At 35.1% G+C, this 17,353-nt stretch overlaps 2 protein-coding genes across 2 annotated transcripts; both read right to left on the reverse strand.

Annotated features, from left to right (window-relative positions):
* Nucleotides 1–4,211: 4,211 nt before the first annotated feature.
* On the reverse strand, nucleotides 4,212–12,279 carry LOC125853073 (abscisic-aldehyde oxidase-like). The gene is made up of 10 exons (XM_049532742.1): nucleotides 11,446–12,279; nucleotides 9,271–10,955; nucleotides 8,419–8,678; nucleotides 8,096–8,305; nucleotides 7,744–7,962; nucleotides 6,514–7,476; nucleotides 5,937–6,032; nucleotides 5,377–5,475; nucleotides 5,025–5,214; nucleotides 4,212–4,592 (listed from the first exon to the last, which is right to left on the reverse strand). Exons 1-10 carry the CDS (start codon nucleotides 11,592–11,594, stop codon nucleotides 4,369–4,371), a joined length of 4,095 nt encoding a protein of 1,364 aa, XP_049388699.1. The 5' UTR covers nucleotides 11,595–12,279; the 3' UTR covers nucleotides 4,212–4,368.
* Nucleotides 12,280–16,566: 4,287 nt separating this feature from the next.
* Nucleotides 16,567–17,347, reverse strand: LOC125853072 (indole-3-acetaldehyde oxidase-like). Its single transcript, XM_049532741.1, has 2 exons — nucleotides 17,175–17,347; nucleotides 16,567–17,024 (listed from the first exon to the last, which is right to left on the reverse strand). The coding sequence occupies exons 1-2, from the start codon at nucleotides 17,326–17,328 to the stop codon at nucleotides 16,801–16,803; spliced, it is 378 nt and encodes a 125-aa protein (XP_049388698.1). The 5' UTR covers nucleotides 17,329–17,347; the 3' UTR covers nucleotides 16,567–16,800.
* Between the last annotated feature and the right edge of the window lie 6 nt (nucleotides 17,348–17,353).

Consider the following 17,353-nt stretch of genomic DNA (forward strand, 5'->3'; position numbering starts at 1 on the left):
ATTCAGTTGAGCACTCCAGAGTCAGTGGTGAGCCTCTTTGCATTCCGGAGGACTCCATTATTTTGTGTTCTTAGTTTTTGTCTTATTAGGATGTTGCGAGGTCTGTCCCAACATCCATCTCAGTATCTTAGAGGCTTCATAGACAGACAGACAGTCAGTCAGTTAGTTTCGAGTCTCTTATCTATATATTTATATGTAAATATTCTATTTTGAGATTCGAGTTGCCTTTATGGCCATATTTTATAAGTTAAGTTGTTTTGTAATATTGCATTGCATTGAGTTATTCTGTCGAGTAGGTTTCCGCTGAGTTAAGAAAGCCAGGCCAAGGGTTCGCTTGGGGATAGCAATGGTCTCCGAGTGCCGGTCCCGCCCAGGGTGTAGGCTCGGGGCGTGACAATAAATTAAAAAAAACCAATAAATATTCTAACCTTTTACATATTTGATATGATTGTGAGGTCTGTACCATCTCCCAACCAAAGATCTTCCTTTAGAAGTTTGACAAACCAAGCCCAAGTAAACTTATTTTCAACTTCAACTACTGCCCAAGCCAGTGGCAGCATTTGATTGTTCCCATCTTTACAAACAACAATCAATAATTGACCTTTAGATACTCCCTTTGGAAAACAACCATCCAAACCAATGCACTTCCTACAACCAGCCAATAAGGACTTCTTCATTGCATCAAAACATATGTAAAAGCCTTGAAATATTTTTCTACCCTTTTCAAATGTTTCCTCATGAAGCTTGACTACACATGTACTACCTAGATTAGTTCTTAGCAACTCATCTTTGTAGTCCAAAATCCTCCCAAACTCAAGAACATAGTCACCCATTAACACATGTAGTACTTTGTTTCTTTCTCTCCTACACACTGTTCTTCCAACATATAAATCCAATTCTTTTTAATAAGCCCTTGAAACTCAAAGATTTTAATGTCAGGTTGTTCCTTTATCCTTTCACTGTAGTGACTAGATAAAAACTTGCTATTACAAAGCTTGTTCCTATTAGTACGATCACATTTGTGAACTGGATTGTATGTCTTTACAACGAAATTATTTGTTCAAGAATCAAAGCTAGCAAATAAAACCCAAGGACAACCAACTGTACACCTAACCCTTACCCTTGTTGGTTCATTAATATACGTTTCAATTGCAACATGTTCAGCAACAACATATTTGGTAACAGTAGATCTAAACTCATTAACATGTTGAAATACAAGACCCAATTCCCACACTATTTTCTGAGAAGATGCATCAAATACAACTCTATTCACCTTCTTTCTCCTTCTTGGCTTAACTCTCTCTCTTTGTTGAACCTCTTTTTCATCATCACTGAAAGCATATGGATCTGTTTCAAAACTGATAGCTTCATCCGAGGGATAATAAGGCTCATCACCAGCTAGTTTGCCTTCTAAGTTGTTTCTATTACCACCTGTAGATTCATCATACCTAGCATCTGGCCCTTTTTTTTTTCTGTTCCTAACTTGACATGATCAGGCAATGGATCGCTTTCTCCCCCTTTCCTTCTCTTTCTTTTACTCCTTTCATCCCTAAAACTTCTTAGCTCATCATTTACATCACTCCCATTAAATCTCCCCCCCNATGATTCTCTATCTGAATCTTGTTCATTAGAAGGATCGATAGGGTCAGGAATTGGATCAGAGGAATGATGGACAGGGTCAAGAGTTGGATCAGTAGAAGGATGGATAGGGGTTGGAGTTTGATGAGCAAGAGGAGTATTTGGAGTAGTGAAATAGTGTACATGAGAAGATGTATTAGAATTGGCAAGGGCAGGGGTATGAGCAGGGGCAGGGTTTGAGGCATTTTCTTGGGCCTCATGTGTTGGTTCTAATTCAGCATTAAAAAATGCATTAGGCCCACTGTTTTGAGATGCTCCCTCACCTACTCCTCTTTCCCCATATTCCAATGAAGGTGGGACCAAAACTGGATTAGCAACAAAATGATACACAAAACAGTCCAAAATATCTCCATGACTCAAACACTCAGCAATTAAAGTAGTATCATAGTCAGATTTGATTTCTAACATAGCAGTACATCTAGGAAGTTTCACATACAACACACATTGTCCAGGTTCATAACCCAACTTTTTCGGACAATCCCTCAATTCAAAATAAGATAACCTATTTATATCAACATCTAAAAACTCATAAACTCCTCCACCATGATATGGTTTCCCCTTGTATCCCTTTTTTCCAATCTTCATAACACCACCGTGGTAAAATCTTAAAGTAATCAATTCAAAAGACATTTTAACATGAAAATAATGTTAGCAGTTGACCCTCAACAAAAATGACAAAACATGTACAACAATAAAATTCATACAACAACAAAGGGGAATCATGTGAATGAAAGACGACATACAGTAAACTTGAAAAAAAAATTAAAGACAAAATAACCCTAAGCTAAAAAGTATGAACTATGAAGTAACCCTAGAGATGTTTGACTGACCTTTTAGATATGGGGACGACAACAAACTATGAATGATGAACGCCTCGATTGCCAAACCCTAGTAACCACCGATTTGCTTCCACCAAACGATGAACGCCTCGATCGACAACACACAAATGTTCTTCAAATATGACAGTGAAAACTTGATTAGATGGTTAAAACTACAAGGATGCTTCAAAAATACTACAGAATTGAAGAAATCTTTAGCTAAAATTAGGATTTACAGACGAATTTTTCGATAAGGTTTTGGTGTTCTTAGAGAAAGGAAACGGGTGGGTGAAATAAATGGACTAGGGTAAAATAAAATGGATTTGGGTGAAAAGAATCGGGGTTATGAAAAGAAACGGGTTTGGGTCAAATGAATCGGATTGGGGTCTTTTATTACGTGGCTTCACTAGGAGGTGAGTGGCTCTCACTCTAGGCAAAATGTCCTGGGTTGGGTGACGAAAGGGGGAAATAAATATACTTTTATGTACTTAAGGTGTATAATAGGTAGCCCCATTAGTTAAAGTGTGTAAATGACTTTTGGGTACAAGGTTGGGTCACATTATATATCATGTTATGTCTATTGGTAGACATTACATTTGTTCTCTTTACTCTCATCAATAGTGGAAGAAAGTGGTCATTAGTTGTTAATAACTTATGTAACCACCAATTCTTCATTTCACCCATTATTCTATCTTTAAGTCTTGTAACTTATGTAATATTTGGGCCGTTCATTTGGCAAATAGTGTGGTCTTCCTTTGTGTTGAGAGAATAAGGAACAAGAGAAGTACAAGAAAATATAGAATGAAAAAGATGAGTAGTATTTTATTGTGTTTATATTGAGATTAGTGTAGTAGTGAAAGAGAGAGTTGAGACAAAGAATAATATTCTAAGTTTTCAACTATATTCATTATATACAAAAGAGAATATTTATATGTTGAAGGAAGGTGTTCTTATGTGGAGCTTTGGACTCTTTAACTAATCCGGAGTTGCTTGAGTTGTAAATGTTGTTGGACTGTTGTATCCTGAAGGGGACAAGTCAAGAGTATTACTGTTGGATTGGTGTAGATTATGTCGCAGTGAGCTTGAATCTCCTTAAAGAGAGCGAGATATCCGTGCCTCAGCTTAAAGATTTGTTTATGTATTTTTTTTGTCATTTTATTTCAACTGTAATTTATTATATTTGTGGTATATTACACCAACAATTTATTACTCATTTTCTTTTTTAGTCCGTCCGAAAAAAGAGACATATTTTTATGTTTAGTAGCAATTTAACTTTAAAATACATATTTTACCTATAATGAATTGATTTATAGCTACATAAATATCTATGATTTTTTTTAAACCATGAGTTTCAAAAGTCTTACTTTTTTTCTTGAACACCGTATCAAGTCAAACTGCCTCATATAAATTGAGACGGAGGGACTACTGTCACTTTATTGCTATACAATCTAAATGTACACTGAGATTGATATAGACAGAATAACAAATAAACTTTAAATCACATATTTTCTATTAAACAGAACAGTTCAAATTCTTTAAGAGGATTCAATATCTATGTTGCTCGGACTTTTCAAAAATACGCCCAAGTGCCTGTCGGGTCGTCCAAAAATAGTGTATTGTTTGAGTAACCGAAACGGCTAAGGCAAACGTTTTGAGAGTCTGAGCTAATAACGCATCAGATTTAGTACTGTCTTCTCTTTAGGACTCTATTGTAACTTCCTCCTTGTATATATGTTATAGATAAGTCTTACCTTTTTCTTAGTTTATCTCTTTGCTGTAGAAGCTGTACAAAATCTATATATACTTAGTTTACAATCAATAAAATAAATGGTTCCTTTCATTCTACTGGCAACTTTATACTTTATATGAGCAACATAATTCAGTATCATTCAAGATGCATGTTGAAGCACTTTTAGTTAGATTTCTGAGCCAACATACTTTCCAAATATTTCTCCACATAATCCAAGCCACACTGTGTCTTCACAACGGGTATTATGGCAGGGATGTCCAGATAGAATTCTGAAACAGACGCGTCAAGCTTGCCCCATAGTTTGAGCTGTTCGCGTGCTGCTTTAACAGCTGCTCTTGTTGCACAGTGGACCGAAGCTGCCAGAAGCAGTGGCGGTTCACCAGATGCTGCAAAAAGAGTAATCAAGTTGTGATTCAACAGACATTGGATATGTTGATGACATTGAACTTAGTCTAGTTGAAAGCATGAAGGGAGTTCTTCTGTCTCACAGAAAGTATATTCTTGATCTACTTTTAGAAACTGGAAAGTTGCCAACTAGACGTAGCAGTACTCGGCTGGTTCCTCATGTGGACGTATGATTAATATCTACGCTCCAACTTGAGGGGGAGAGTTACAAAATGTATATAGTCATCATGCTTACCTAATGATTGGAATAAGATAATGACTTGCATTCGATTACATATTTCTTTGTATGATTTTCAAGAATCAGTTGAAACATATTTGCAACATTTTCCACTAAACTGAGTGAAGAACTGAGTTCAAGAACCTTTCATGATGTTCACAGTTATAAGCAAAGAACTTGTTTGACAGAATAATACCTTTAGACGAGAGAACACGTTTTTCATGATGTCCACTGTTTAGCACATGAACATTGAAATTCTGAGGTATAGTGTCTATTGTAGGGATCTTGTATTTCCAAGTGCTATTCGAGACCATTAGCCCGTCTTCGTTGGTGAGATATTCTTCGTGCATGAAAAATCCAATTCCTTGTACGAATGCCCCTTCAATCTGAAGCAAGGAAAAGAAAAGCAATCGCCACAATTATGAACAGTCTTGTGATAGAGAATCATTTAGTTCTGAAGTTTGAATAACAGATCACATTCATGATGCATCTCTTGATATAAGCAAATTCCAATTACAGAATCCAAAATCTACGATGAAGGGAAGAACCTGTCCCAAATCAACGGCTGGATTCAAGCTCTGCCCACAGTCGTATATAATATCTGACTGCAAAATGGCAGTCTCTCCAGTCAGAATATCAATCTCCACCTGTAAAAAAAAGCTTTATTGTTACTTTACCAAATCAAGGTGCTGCAGAAGACATATTGGCTTCAAAATGTTCCCTCCGTTTCAATTTCTTTGTCTTACTTTTCCTTTTTAGTCCGTTTAAAAAAGAATGTCTCTTTCCTTTTTTGGCAGCTCTTTAGTTTCAATTTCCACGTGACATGTTTAAGACCACAAGATTAACGGTCATTTTGGTACATTCTACGTATCTTTAGCTTAAGCCCACAAGATTCAAAAGTCTTCTTTAGGTTCTTAATCTCCGTGTCAAGTCAAAACCAGCAAAACAAATTGAAACGGAGGGAGTATTCCACAATCAGAGATCCCTGCCGAGTGTCATGCACTCACATATATTGTAAAATGATAATCCATGAAGCAGACTGAAGCGGGGAATGTTACCAAGACATGGATGACAGAACCAGAAATACAGACAGAAACAACAAGTTTACCTCACTGACAGCACCGCCAAAGTTCAAATAACTCATGGAACCGGATTGTGGTACATAATAAGAATTTGCTGCTAAGTTTACTGATTGCGTTTGTGCCTGCAAAATAAGGGGCGAGTGGGAGACAACTGCAAACTCAGATATTTAACACACTATGGCTAATTGTGATAAAAGAATAATTTTTTCCCAAGCTACACGCAAATGGAAGCAATTACACGCAATTATATATGATAAGTGAATTACTTAGTTATGGTCTTCAAATTGAATTCAATACTCAAAATTTCATCGTGACTGACCCCATGACTTCCAGAATTAAAACGTAGAAAAAAAATGAGAAGGTGGTTATTTATGTTAGTATGATGGACAGATCATAGAATATCTTGTATGATCTACATTAACATATTCTCGATATGGTAAATATGCAAGAGATATTCTAGATACAACATTTAGTTTACAATATTGTGTAGCATTAGTTGTAGTATATATCAGTACCGATGTATTCTTATGTATTTTGATCAATGAATGAAGACAATTTCTATTGTTTTTTCTCTGTTTATGACAATATAGTGGGAAAACAAACCTGGCGAATCAGCATTGGCCAATCAACAGAGCCATTTTGTTCCTGCAGCTGTTTCTTCAAAGGGGTCAGTCTTTCAACCAATACATCACAGCAAAGTCTAACAGCTTCACAGCTTGATTCTGATGTAGTGCTTCCAGCTGTAAGCCCGGCTTGCACTAAGCTTAAGGTGTCTGCTTGTATGACTCGTACTTTCTCCACGAGGTCTTCGGCCCAACTACTATCAATCAAACCAAGAGCATAGGCAGTCATCTGTCTAACCTTTGTCCATATCCCTTGGCCAATTTCAATCCCTCCAACCTCTACTACGATCGATCCATCTTGCAGAATACTGACTTTTCCTGAGGTTGGTCGTTGCATAACTTCATACACGACTGGCACTCGAGAAATACCCCTTTTCTTCCATGTGTTATTCTGGTTGAACTGTTCTATCACCTTGCTTCGTTGGAAAAAACTCGAGGACACTGCCAACTTATCCATGATACTAGGCAATGTATATTCTCCTTCTGATACAATGTTACCATAGAATAAATTAAGGCTTTCAAATGTATGAAAATTTTTGTTTCTGACTGAGTCCACCTCTATCGAGAGTAAACTTGCTACGTGCACGATTATAGCTTCAGCAATATAAGATCCTTGCACCTCCCCAGGGGCCCGCATAGCTGATTTGCTGGTAAGATTTGTCTTGCACAGTTTTACATTGAAAGATAAGGCACCCCAATCATATTTTTTTAGTGCTTTTATCACATTTGATGGTACAATGGGGCTTACATCTTCCGTGATCCCGGCATTTATCAATATATCAAGATGTAATGCTGTGATCTTTCCGCTTGATTTGAATCCTACACTGTACGTTACTTTCATCGGGTGTCGTCCTCCTGTCATTATCATGTCACTGTTCCGGTTGACGTATATCCTGACAGGTCGTCTTAACTTGTATGCTGCTAGTGCACAGGCTGCGGAAACCTGAAATCATGCATAAACTTTAACATCAGATTCAGAGATTTGTTGCAATTACTACTCCCTCCATTTTTAGTCCATTTCAAAAATATGTATCTTTCCTTTTTTGGCAAACTTTTAGTTTCAAGTTTCTCCACGACATATTTAAGACCACAAGATTAAAGAACATTTTGATACATTCTACATATCTTTTAACTTTCTTAAATTCCATGCCCAGTCAAAAACAAACAAGCAAATAGAAACGGAGGGAGTATTTCTTTTTCAAATACTCACAGGCATTGCTCTGATTGCCTTGCCCCCATAGCCACCTCCAACCCTTCTTGTAATTACACGGATATTGTGTTCAGGAACACCAAGACAACTGGCAATAACACGATGCGAATACTCAGGGTACTGACTTGAAGTATAAACAACCATGCAGTTGTCTTCATCTGGAATTGCAAGGGCAGTCTGTGTCTCCATATAAAAATAGTATTCGGAACCAAGCCTTATCTGGAAATGATTATGAAAAGAGCTAATCAGTAATACATGTAAGCCTTTAGCATACATCTATGGCTAGACATGCAAGATCACCATCCAGGAAACCATTCGAATGAATGAAACATTACAGAGAAATCAAAAGTACCTCAGCAGAGAGAATCTTGTGATCAGCCTCAGCCATTCCTTTGGAGAAATCACCGACCTGTTTTGGATATAGACGTGGTGGGATTTGGAAAAAGCTTGATTTCTCAACAGCCTCCTCAACGGTTAAGATGGGAGAATCTATATTTTCAGTGTCGTATTCAACGAGGGCTGTTCTTGCCGCCACATCAGCAGACCTCTGACTGTCAGCAACCTATAATGTTTCAACAACATAAAGAAATTGTTCAAAATTGCTTTGGATTAAAATGCATGAGAAGTTAATGTTTCATAAACTGAATCCAGCTGGCAGAAGCTTGAAGTACTCACCACAACAGCAATTCTGTCGCCAGCATATCGGGTGAGATCATCTGCAAATAAGGGCTCAGTACCGAACGTTGTAAGAACTCCTATATTTTCCCCTCCGCTTGGGATATCTTTAAAAGTAATAACAGTAGTGACTCCATCTGTTAATCGATTTGAGTCGAGTTGGATTCCATTTACACCTGCCAATGGTTTTGTACTATAGATAAATGATCCATGCAGGCAGTTTGGTGGTGAAGGAATGTCATCTACATAAACAGCTTCACCTGCAAAAATGTATATAAACAAACACATGATTTGAAGTTTGGAACATTGCAGAAAAAAAGTTATGTATCATTAACATAATATGCAGATAAATATATTGAGTTAAGAAATAAAAGCATGGCAAGATGAATACATGACAATGAAGATACAGAAAAGGAGAAGAAATGATAAAAACAACTGACCTAGAAAAATACTGAACAGGAAAAAAACTTCAAAACGAAAGATCAAGCCTCGTCTCAGATGTAAAATAAATGACAAGGGAGAAGGAAAGACTGATGAGAAAATTTATAACCAAAATACAAGTTCCGCTGAATATGCATTAACACCAAAGAACCAGTCTAAAACTGTACCAGAGGCGTCGAATCAACCTTACAGTATTTCACTTGAAGTATCAGTTATCAATTTCACAGAATATAAGCTCAATCATAAAAACGGAAACTGTTATTGCAGGAAACTAAACTCCTTGAAGGATAGAATGAAACTGGCATGTTCAGGAAAGATTTGTCACATGGAAACAATTTTTTCATTGTTTCAAGGCTCCCCTTCACTAAACATGCACAAGATTAAATAAACTATTTAAATGAGAGAACTAACCAGCACCTTGCATGGCAGCTCCAACCTTCTTCATCGGTTCACCGACTGGATAGTACTCAGTGCTTGAATATTCCACGACTTGCTTAGCAGAAGACAGTAGTGTTTGTTCTCTCCCCTGACTAATGCGACCATCATTACAACTTTTGGAAAATTCCTCAACTGAGATGTCACTAATTCCACTGAGTAAACCACCAGAAATAGCAGAATGAACATCAGTGAAGGGATAAAGAAACTCGAAAACATAACTGACAGCCAAGCTTGATCTGTACTCGGGGTGTAAAGTGCCATCTTCCGGTATCACTGCTAGTTTGACTAATTTAAGTGCTTCATATAAAACATGTACATTTAATATCTTCCCGTCTAGATATTCCTCTACTTTTTTAGCCCTTGTTGCATGTTTTGTGCCATAAGCACCAAACGCCAATTGGATATTGTTTATCAGGACGCCGTTCTTGCAGTGAGAAACATCAGCATGGAAAGCAGCGTTTACATATGCCAATGCATTCCCATGAGGTCTTGGAGAAGCTCGAAAGGTTTCAAACAACAATTTAGAGTGAGTTTGGAGAGAACTTTGAGCATTCTTAAATGGGATGCAAACACTTAGAAGCACAGTCTTTGAGTCTAGCGGTGGTCTCGATAATAACTCCTCCCATGTGAGCTTTTCAAATCCATGACTGGTCATCAATCTAACAGTAGCACCAAGTCCAAGAAATAATGTAGCAATATCTGAAGGAAAACCATTCTTCTGTGCCATAACCAAATTTCCTCCCACACTAGCAGAGTTTCTAACAAATGGTGAAGCAATCTTCTCCATGTGGTTAGCCAGTTTTTGGGACACCAACGTCCCGTATGAACCAAGATTGACTTTGTTTTCCTCTTTCAAGAATGAAATCAGTTTAGAGATAGTCACAGTTGCTCCAACTTCAATCCCATTCTGATCTCTTTCGATGATTGAGGATTCAGGAATGTACCTGAGATCAACATAATGATCATATGGCTGAGTTTCCTTATAATAACCTGTACCGGTATTTCCAACGACAAGTTTAAATCTTGCACCATTTTCCATCACATTGGAGTACAACAAGTTCCGTAGCTCTTCAATCGAAACAGGATTGTACCAAGGGTACCTCCTTGAGGAGTCCGAATTCGTAGTGGATTCACTTTTCAAGAACTCAGGATATGTACTAAAATTCTTGGTTGGATCATAGGGAGGTAACTTACTTACTTTCAATTCCTTGGAATCTCCCTTTTTCCAAAAAGAATTGAACCCCAAATCCTCTATATCAACATCAGCAGCAAAACTCTTGCAGGCATCAGCAATGGGCCGGTATCCAGTGCATCGACAAAGGTTCCCTGTGATGGCCTTTTCAGCTTCAGATGAAGTAAGCTTAGAGAATCCTGGTGGAGGATTGGGTTTGTTTCCTTTATCGGCGTTAACGAGAGCTGAGAAAAATGACATACACATGCCAGGAGTGCAAAAGCCGCATTGAGAAGCATGGAAACCGGCAAATCTTTCATGAATAGAGTGAAAACCATCTCTGGTGTTCCCAAGGCCTTCACTTGTCGTAATTGAACAACCATTTAAACTGCAAAGAAGTGTAAGACACGAACTCATGCTAAAATCTTCAACCTTTTCAAGATTGGGATCATACTTCGACACCAGAACGACACAAGCTCCACAACCNTTACATAAAGTAGTTCACTATGAAACAAAAAACTCCATCTTAAGAGAACTAATTCATGTAAATGACTGATTTTCATTGCCTGAAAACCGTCACGCATCTGTACTTAAGAGGACCTCATTCTCAAGACACGAACTCAAGACCTCTGGCTAAGGATGAAAGAATCTTTACGGTTCCACACCCTTAGATTGTCAAAAAACACTTAGAGCGTACAGAATTTAAGCCCAGAACCAAAAAAACTCAAAAAGGAATTCCTAATAAGTTATCATATACTTTCTGCAAGATCACTGGTGAACAAGAAAAGTACAGCAGAAGCTATCATATCAGCATAGGCAAAAACACTACAAGATTTCTTCCTATATGTCCAAATCTTGATGATAGAGTTACCCTATAAGTAGGTATCTGCGGGCAAGCTGACCCGAGCACAATATTTATCTAAAAAATAATATAGTATACATGTAACAGAGTGGTAAAAATATATATAGGATAATTACCTTCACCACAACCAAGCTTGGGACTCTTGAAACAAGTCTCAGAGCGCAAGAATTGAAGCAGAGTTGTAGAGGGATCAACACATGGCAAATCAAACCTCTCTCCATTAACTGACAAAACCAAACTCACATTTTTTTGTCTTTCTTCCATTAATGTAATAGCAGTTGACTTCACACAGACCCTTTATCAAAAATCTTGTCTTTTTCTACTTTTTAAACTGAAAGTTACCAGAAGTGAAAGAAGAAACAAGAATCTTGAATTCAAAAACTTACTTTTAAACACAAAAGGTTATACAATAATCAAGATTGTTGGGTATTAACTTGACACAGACCCTTTTGTCAAAATCTTGTTTTTCTCTACTTTCTGTGCCAAAAAAAATCACAACTGAAAGAAAAAGCAAGAATCTTGAATTGAATTGGATTACCAAATGCTTACTTTAACTTGACACACACCCTTTATAAAAAATCTTATCTTTTTTCTTTTTTCCTTCCTATTCTTGGTAACTCGAACCCATAATCTTAGAACCCACAACACTGTTATCTATTAAAATCTTATCTTTTGCAACTTCCTAAGCTGAAAACATCAGAACTCAAAGAAAGAAAACATGAATCTTGAATAGGGTTTTCAAATATTGAGTTTTTAACACAAAAGCTTTTCAAATCAAGATTATTGGCTAGCTGAAACACTAAAGCAGTTAACTTTGACACATAACCTTCATCAAAAATCTTGTCTTTTTCAACTTTTTGAGCTGAAAAAATAACAGAAACTTAAAGAAAAACCAACAATCTTGGAATTGTATTGGTGTATCCCCAAATAACTAAACTTTTATTATCTCAAAATAGTCAACAAACAATATGATAATAATACTACATAACATTCAACATTTTCTCGCATAGCTTAATATGATTGGTTAAATTATAGCCTTAAACAATATGACCGCCATTTTGTGGTGCCACAAAATGTACTTTTTTTTGTTTTGTGTGTGTGGACTTTTTCAAGAAATATATATTGAGGACAGAATGTCTTCAGTTTTATTTGTCCACTAACTTGGATCCTTTTGAAAAATTATTTATTGAAGATTTATTTTATTAAATTATTTATATTAATAATATTTTAATTTTTTTAATTTAATTACTAGGAGTAATATTTTGTATAGTTATTTAAAAATAATATTAAAAAAATAAAAATTAAATTAGCATAATTCGCGAAATTAAAAGTCTTTGCATTTTTTGCATATGATTCAATAAAGTTATTCAGAATCAATTTACAAGAAGTCAACGATTAGGTGGAACATGTTCAAGAGATCACTTAGGAAATATGTAGGCAACCTTACGTCTACCTTGTGAAGGTAGGGAGGTGGTTTTTGATAGACCCTCGGCTCGAGTAAGCATATCAAAAATTAAGTATGTAAAATAAATATAATATCGAAAAACTCATGCTGAAAACAATTAAGAAAAAAACAAGTAACTATAATAAATAATATGATAATTGAAGCAAAGGAAACAACAATAATACTGATAAGGGAATCAGACTATGCTTGAATAACCACTGACATTCTATCCTAATTCTTGGCATCTATGTTTTTCTATTCATGTTCAGATGCAGATATGTTATGTTCTATTTAATCACATATCTCGAAAACTTTTTCTGTCTTCCTCTACCTCTCTTTATATCCACGGTAACAAATCGGGATCTCACACATCCTCATTAAAGCACATAACGAATTATTTCAGTCTTATTTCCCTATCTTGTCTAGGACACTTTCAAATTTCACCTTATTCAATCTCTTTTAGCACGTCACACATCTATGTTAACATACTTTTTGTACTTATTGAAAAATTATAATATTATATAGTGATTTGAAAAAGCCATACAGGGATATGATTTCCTAAATAATAGTTTATTTATATAGATGATGGACAGTCACTTCAATATTAAAAAAAAAAAAAAGTGACGATTATCTTATGATTTTGTTGGGGGTATGTGATAGTTACCTATGAAATGTCAAAAGCTCCCAATTATTTATTATTATTACTTGATATAATTGAATAGAAAAGATTTCTTTCTTTTTCAAAAGGCTAAAGTATTCATTATTCCCTAAACTTGAAGTTTTTTATTTGGTGTACACCTAAATTATATTCCATTTTAATTACCCTTCCGAACTTGTTTATTCCTCTATCACGTACACCTTTTTTGTCCACCTGCTCCTATTGTGACTACACACGCGCGACAGCTGGCAAAAGTGGTGATGTGAATTTCCACCTGGATAAATAATAGTCACCTAGATAAATTAATATGACAAAAAATAAATCTCAAACCTTCTCACCTAGGCTTCTCACCTAAAACTTTAGAACTAAGCTTCTCACTAAAACTTCCGGACTAAACCCGAAAATCTTCAAGAAAGTAATATTTAGTACTGGAGAACTCAGATTAAATGACAGCACAAGACTTTTATTGTTGGGAATAAAACAAATTAATTTTGGATTAAAAAAAATCGGTGGGAATTGGAGTTGTTTCTGCAAAAGTATCTTGAAGAAGATGGGTTGCAGGGGAGGATGCGGGGTTGCAAAGGAAGGGATAGGGTGGTGCAAAATAGATTTTAAAATAGTTAAAATAATTAGGTAAAATGCTACATGTCATTTATTCATTGGATAGTTTTTCTTAAATTTAAAATTCATTGTTTAAAAGTTATTTTTGAATAAGGTGATTTTGCGGAACTCCTTCTGAATTTGGGTTTTTCTAGACGTGAAGTTGGTCGATTAAATTTCAAATTTGTCTGAAATTCTTACCAAGTAAGTGTTAATCTTTGTTTCCTTTACTTTACATTTACATTTTGCCCTATTTTTCGTTTAAAATATGTCAAATATTAATTAAAATGGAGATTTTACGTTTTTTTACTGTTGTAGCTGTATGATGTGGCAAAAAATCACTTCCTCACGCGCCTAGTAGAGTGTGTTGTCAATTTCTACGCCAAGTGGACAATGAAGGTGTACGCGATGGAGGAATAAACAAGTTCAGGAGGGGTAATTAAAACGGAATATAATTTAGGTGTACACCGAATAAAAAGCTTCAAGTTCGGGGGTAATGAATACTTTAGCCTTTTCAAAAAGATAACAGACTAAAGTATTAATTTTATTTTATTTTGTTTGTTTTATTGTTAATGGGTCCGAGTTTTAATTTTAAATGTGTTAAAAAGGATGGACCCGTTTAATTTTGGAGACGTAGACCGCTAATAAGAGGCCACGTGGAAAAAATGGTTATTGCAAGATCATTTATATTTTCTGTTAAAAAATAATGTCATAAATAGACAATGAGCCCAATTTTTATGATAGACATAAATAAGTCTTTGTTTAAAATTTGATATTGTATTTAAGCTTGTTTCCTCTTTTTTTTTTTTTAATGTTGATTAATTATTTACAACTGATCAAAAGAAAAACCAAGAATCTTGAAATTGATTTGGGTGTCCAAAGACTTAAATTTTAACACAAAAGCTTCATGTAACATAAATGCACAATATGGTCAACAAATAAAATAGTACTCCCTCTGTTCCCTCTGTTTTAATTTATGTGGTACTTTTCGTATTTCGAGAGTCAAACAGTTTAAGTTTGATCGGGAATTTGCTCATGGTATCTTCAAAAATTTTGAAATGAAATTTATATATTTGTAAACTATGTAAAAAGTACTATAAGTCACAATAATTGATAATTCAAAATGTTTAAAAGATCTATGAAAAACTTACAATCAAAGATAGACTTGTTTGAATCTCGAAATCCGAAAAGTGTCACATAAAATTTAACGAAGGGAGTAATAATGAGCAACTTTCACATATAGCAAACATAAAAATCATATTTGTATGTTATAGCTATAGTTTGCATAATTGTGCTCCATAGCAAACATAAATATGAATATTTCGCTATACATATACAAAAGAAAGCAATTGTATAAGAGCAACTTTCACATATAGCAAACAGAAAAATCATATTTGTATGCTATAGTTATAGTTTGTATAATTGCGCTCCATAGCAAACATAAATATGTATATTTCGCTATACATATACAAAAGAAAGCAATTGTATAATTTGTTTCGGTATACATATACAAAAGATCAATTGTATAATCAGTGTTTGTATAAAGCGAGAAAGAGAAAAAGACAAAAGAAAATTGGGTAGGGGAAGATCGTATTTGTATAATCATAAGTGTATAAGACGAAAATATATGCATTTGTATTTGTATATACAATTTTCTCTCGCTTTATACAAACACAAACACAATGTATATATTTGTGTTTGTATAGTGAGAGTGGCGAGCGAAATCTGGGAGAGGGGAGAGAGGAAAACGAAAATATATGTATATATACAATTTTCTATCACTTTATACAAACACAAATGCATTTTATACATTTGTGTTTGTATAAAAGCTAGAGAGGCGAGGGAGACTGCCCAGCGAGAACGAGAGTGGCGAGCGAGATTCACCAGGAGAGAAGCGAAATAGCAACAGTTTGCTATGAGGTACAATTAAATCAAATTATGATTATAACATTTAATTTGAATTAATAGTTTGCTATTATGTACAATTTTTCCAGTAATATATTAGTTCAAATACAAGCTCTTGCATGTCATGATGACATGATTGGTTATATTATAATGCCATATGAGGTTTAGTGGACCCCAAAGGTAAGAGGATTTGATAGGAATATCCATTATTTTGTGTTAGTATTTAATTTATTTTATGTTCCTGGTATCGAATAATTTTTTTTGCAATATCATAATATTCTACAAGTTATGTTCAAATATGACTTCAGTTTCTACAAAATGAATTACCCCTTAGACACTATAATTTTACTATATCGCATTTTGAATATAATAAATTCAATGTTATGGAAATATAGTGGAAAATGAATAGTACTTAATGATTGTAAAAATTGATATAAAATAGTAAATTATTTCTTGATTTTTCAAATTGGATAAGTAAAAATGGACATCTATTTTAATTTAAGTATAGTGAACAAGTAAAAATAGACGGCAAGAGTAATATTTCTCTATATAGTTCAGTTAATACAATATCATTTTATTGCTATACAGTCTAAATTTACACTAAGGTTGATATAGAAAGAACAATAAAGAAACTTTAAATCACAGATTTTCAATAAAAAGAACATTTCAAATTCTTCAAGATATACATAAAAACAAAGTATTCAATATCTATGTTCCTCGGACTTTTCAAAAATACCCCCAAGTGTATGTCAGGTCGTCCAAAAATAGTGTATTTTTTGAGGAACCGACACAGCTGATGCAACATGTTGAAGAGTCCGAGCAACATAGTTCAGTATCATTCTGAGATGCATGTTGAAGCACTTTTAGTTAGATTTCTGAGCCAGCAAACTTTCCAAATATTTCTCCACATAATCCAGGCCACACTGTGTCTTCACAACGGGTAATATGGCGGGGACGTCCAGATAGAACTCTGAAACAGACCCGTCAAGCTTGCCCCATAGTTTGAGCTGTTCACGTGCTGATTTAACGGCTGCTCTTGCTGCACAATGGACTGAAGCTGCCAGAAGCAACGGCGGTTCACCAGATGCTGCAAAAAGAGTTATCAAGTTAAGATTCAACGGTTTGTATGAAGAAAGGCAAATTCAGAATTTGATGATGTAATTCACAGTTATAAGTGAAAAAGCAAAGAACTTGTTTGGCAGAAGGGGTGGGAAAACAAATGAAAACAGAATAATACCTTTAGACGAGAGAACACGTTTTTCGTGATGTCCACTGTTTACCACATGAACATTGAAATTCTGAGGTATAGTGTCAATAGTCGGGATCTTGTATGTCCAAGTGCTATTCGAGACCATTAACCCGTCTTTGTTTGTAAGATATTCTTCGTACATGAAAAATCCGATTCCATGTACAAAA

Source organism: Solanum stenotomum, unplaced genomic scaffold, assembly GCF_019186545.1.
Source record: "Solanum stenotomum isolate F172 unplaced genomic scaffold, ASM1918654v1 scaffold8833, whole genome shotgun sequence".
NCBI classification, from domain to species: Eukaryota; Viridiplantae; Streptophyta; class Magnoliopsida; order Solanales; family Solanaceae; genus Solanum; species Solanum stenotomum.